Here is a 4,523-nt window from a genome sequence, read left to right as displayed (position 1 = left end):
CTCCTCCCTCTCTCCTCTGTTCCTCTCCCTCTCTCCTCCCTTGCTTCTCTCCCCAAACCTTACCTCCTCCCTGCAAAATGCACTCCTCCCTCTGCCCTCCATCTCTTCCGCTCTCCCTACCTTTCCCCTTTTCTTTCTCTCTCTCTCTCTCCCTCTGCCCTCCCTCTCTTCTGCTCTCCCTACCTTTCCCCTTTTCTTTCTCTCTCTCTCTCTCCCTCTGCCCTCCCTCTCTTCTGCTCTCCCTACCTTTCTCCTTTTTCTCTCTCTCCCCCTGTCCTCTCTCTCCTCCCCCTTCTCTCCCCCCGCCCTCCCTCTCTCCCCCTCCCCTCCCCTCCCCCTCTCTCCCTCTCCTCCCCCTTGCCCTCCTCTCCCTCTCTCCCCCTCCCCTCCCCTCCCCTTACCACCCCCCTCTCCCCCCCAGTGTTAAACTTCTACCTGGACTCTCGCTGGGGTCTCCATGCCGACCGCGTGGTGGTGAGTAAGGAGCAGCGTGGCGCCCGCAGTGTCCCCGGTCTCTCCCTGCTGCAGGCCGCCGACCGCGCCCTCACTTCCTGTCACCTGACCTCCGACCTGCTAGTGGGGGACGTGGCCATCACCCAGGGCCGTCACTACTGGGCATGCTCAGTGGAGCCCGGCTCGTACCTGGTCAAGGCGAGTGATGATGATGATGATTCAAATCGACCAATCACATCAGCTTACAGTACATTGAGAGGGAGGCAGTAGACAGGAAGTAGTATGAGTGGTGTGCGTTTTATGAGTAGAAGTCAGGGGAGGCTGGTGGAGGTAGAAATCGGAGGATGGGCTCATTGTAATGCATGGAACGGAATGAGGAATGGCATCAAACACACATGGCTGAGGCTGAGGCTGTACACGTGTGTTTGATACCATTCCTAATTCCGTTCCATGCATTACAATGAGCCCGTCCTCCGATTTCTACCTCCACCAGCCTCCCCTGGTATAAGGATGCTGTCATATGATGTTTTGCATGATGAGCAATTACAGTAATACTGAAGGGACAATGTGCATTGCTGTCTGTCTCAACCCCTCTCATACCTGTCTGTCTCTCTAACTATCGCATACCTGTCTGTCTCTCTAACTGTCTGTCTCAACCTCTCTCTTACCTGTCTGTCTCTCTAACTATCGCATACCTGTCTGTCTCTCTAACTGTCTGTCTCAACCTCTCTCTTACCTGTCTGTCTCTCTAACTGTCTGTCTCAACCCCTTTTCTTACCTGTCTGTCTCTCTAACTGTCTGTCTCAACCCCTTTTCTTACCTGTCTGTCTCTCTAACTGTCTCACCCCTCTGTAACTATCTGTCTCAACCCCTTTTCTTACCTGTCTGTCTCTAACTGTCTCACCCCTCTGTACCTGTCTGTCTCACCCCTCTGTACCTGTCTGTCTTTCTAACTGTCTCACCCCTCTCTACCTGTCTGTCTCTCTGACTGTCTCACCCCTCTGTACCTGTATCCAGGTGGGCGTGGGCCTGGAGGCTAAACTACAGGAGTGGTTCCACCTCCCTCAGGACATGGCCAGTCCTCGGTGAGTACAGGAACCTGTTCAATGGGGAAGCTAGCCCAGTGGGTGGGGGGGGGGATTAAAGGGGTTACGAAGGCCGAAAATCCTAACTTGAGATCATCTCTCATTGACTGCAATTTGTGATTCATGTGAACGCCACAGTTACACGCACTCACAGTTAGGATTTTTGGAAGAGAGAAGGAGAATTAGAGTTAGGGTTAGGGTTAGGGTTAGGGTTAAGGTTGAAGAGAGGTTATAGTACGTCTGGTTGTGTGTGTCACTCACCTGCTCATCCTTTCCCTCTCTCCTCCCTTGAAATGCACTCCTCCCTCCCTTTACTCTCTCCCCCCCCCCCCCCCCCCCATCCATGACCCTCCAGCTACGACCCAGACAGCGGCCATGACAGTGGAGCTGAGGACTCCCTGGACTCCCCCCCTCCCTTCTCCTTCCTCACCATGGGCATGGGCAAGATCTTCCTGCCCGCCCAGCACCCCCACCACGGTGCCCATAGCAACGGCACCAGCCCCCGCGACCCCGTCGCCAATGGCAACAGCCCCACCTCGCCCCCGGGCCTCACCTACCCCCTGCCCCCTCGGCTCGGGGTGTGCCTTGACTTCGAGAAGGGGCGTGTCACGTTCTACGACGCCCACTCGCTCCGCCCCCTGTGGGAGGGGCCTGTGGATTGTTCCGGCCCTGTGTGCCCGGCGTTCTGTTTCATTGGTGGAGGGGCGCTGCAGCTGCAGGAGCTGGTAGCCAATCGGAGTGCAGATCAGACGCCTGTCAGGAGGGTCACCATCCAACCGCGTGCCACTAAAGCGAATAACTAAATCTGAGGTGATTGATTTGACAGAGAATGTAGTTCACTACTAAGTTAATTGTAAGCTATTCTACTTGGTCATATATGGTAATATATACGGTACTATTCAGTAATATACTGGGCCAGAGCAAAAAGTTAGAGAACCTCAGCGATTTTGTTTTTGTATTTCATTTATATGAGAAAAAAAATGGTTTTTATTGCAACCGATATGCAAATGTAATTAACTTTGTTACATTATTTTTGGTTTGTATAGTTGCTTTTTTATTGCTTAAGTAGCGGCTGGCAAATATGTCACTATATTACTGATGCTTGATGCTCTATCAACCACGCTATACTGTAAATACGGTATATGTAGATATGCAAGAACATATATTTCCTTTAGAAACACTCATTCCCAGTCATGTCCTCTTTGGGGGGTCCAGTCATGTCCTCTTTGGGGGGTCCAGTCATGTCCTCTTTGGGGGGTCCAGTCAGGGTACCCAGTATTCTTGGAGGCTCAGTATTCTTGGAGGCTCTAAGATGGAGTTAGTTTTTTGGGGGCCCCCTCACCGAACACACTGATCATCTTTAGGGGTACTGTGTGTGTGTGTGTGTGTGTGTGTGTGTGTGTGTGTGTGTGTGTGTCTGGGGGGGGGGGGGGGGGGGGGGGCGGGTTGGGAGGGGCGGCTCTGTGTCTAGCTCACATGTACAGTACAGTACTGTTGCCATAGCAGTCCTGTCCTCTCTGTGCGCTACCACGGCTGTACATCGATCCTATACTTTGGTAAATTGATCCTATACTCTGGTAAATTGATCCTATACTCTGGTAAAGTGGAACGTCACTGGAGACACCCAAACAAGCGCGCACCGCTGTAACACTGACATGACAATGCAGATATTTAGCCGTCAAACTTGATTCCACCGTAATCAAATTGACTTATTCTTATTATCAAATTGCTCATTATTTCCCCATCATCCTAGAAATGGAGACAGTGTGAAAAGCTGCGCGTTAGCCACGTTACTTGCACCAGTACACATGTCTCGAATATTGCATAAAAATATGTTATCACGCCCAAAATACAGCTAAAATAGCTATATTTACTATCCTCCTATGGAACTTCCAGTACAGACTTGCTATGTTTGTCTCCAGACAGCTTGGTTGGTTGTCATGGTCTTCTTTGATTATGATGCAATCACTTTACCAGTGTATTGTCCAAATGGAGAAAGAGTCCTGACTGTTAGTGAACACCTCCCTCTCTTTTCCCCCTCCACCCTTCACCCCCCTTCACCCCCCTTCACCACCCCAACCAAAGTGATAGTCCCTGGTAGAGAAATAGTTCCACTAGTAATCAGTAATCCACCAGTAGGTTGAGTTAGAGGGATGTAATGAGGCAATACTGTCATTAAGGACTTTAATTATTATGATTCAGCCACCTTAATATCACTTGCTTCTGATTAGTCAGTTTGTGCATTGCTATTATTTTGTATTTCATGTTTGTTTCACATCCATAGTGTGTGTGTGTGTGTGCGTGTGCATGCGTGGTTGCGTGTGCGTTCACATGCGTGCGTGTGTGTGTGTGTGTGTGTGTGTGTGTGTGTGTGATTGTGCGTGGGTGTGTGTGATTGTGCGTGTGTGTGTGTGTGTGTGTGTGTGTGTGTGTGATTGTGTGAGTGTGTGTGTGAGAGAGAGAGAAATACTGCAGTGATAGCGAGACTGCAGGTACAGATAATTGTCTTGTCAATCACATTGATATTTATTGGCTGATGATAATGATTATTTTGGCTGAATATTTTTGATGGATTTAAACTGGCTTGATTGTAGGTTGATGAGCAGTGCTTCTTATGAATGATAATTTGCATTTATCCATATAAACTTCACCTGCTGGCAGAATGTTTGTAAAAACAAAATAGATTAATAAAAGCTAAATAAACACAAATTTGGAACGTGACAATACTTGTCTCCTCTTTTACTTTACTTTACTGTACTCTTGTTCTGTGGTAGGGTGCAGGGGAGGCTGGTGGAGGTAGAAATCGGAGGACGGGCTCACTGTAATGCACAGAATGGAATAAGGAATGGTATCAAACACCCATGTTCCTACAACCATTCCTAATTCCGTTCCATGCATTACAATGAGCCCGTCCTCCGATTTCTACCTCCACCAGCCTCCTCTGGTGAGAGAAAACATGCTTTGATGATAACATTTCACTTCCTA

At 49.3% G+C, this 4,523-nt stretch overlaps 1 protein-coding gene across 1 annotated transcript in view; it reads left to right on the top strand.

The window, feature by feature from the left end:
• The window catches only part of trim46b (tripartite motif containing 46b), a gene marked incomplete at both ends in the record, with an annotated part of 15,672 nt that extends 13,331 nt beyond the window's left edge, over nucleotides 1-2,341 (top strand). Inside the window, 3 exons of the mRNA XM_083684395.1 lie at nucleotides 422-651; nucleotides 1,471-1,538; nucleotides 1,894-2,341. Of these exons, the coding sequence (XP_083540521.1) occupies nucleotides 422-651; nucleotides 1,471-1,538; nucleotides 1,894-2,341 (746 nt within the window). The remainder of the gene's footprint in view (nucleotides 1-421; nucleotides 652-1,470; nucleotides 1,539-1,893) is intronic.
• Between the last annotated feature and the right edge of the window lie 2,182 nt (nucleotides 2,342-4,523).

This window comes from Argentina silus (assembly GCF_951799395.1).
Source record: "Argentina silus genome assembly, chromosome: 14".
Taxonomy (NCBI): Eukaryota; Metazoa; Chordata; class Actinopteri; order Argentiniformes; family Argentinidae; genus Argentina; species Argentina silus.
This window is presented reverse-complemented; position numbering and strand designations above follow the sequence as displayed.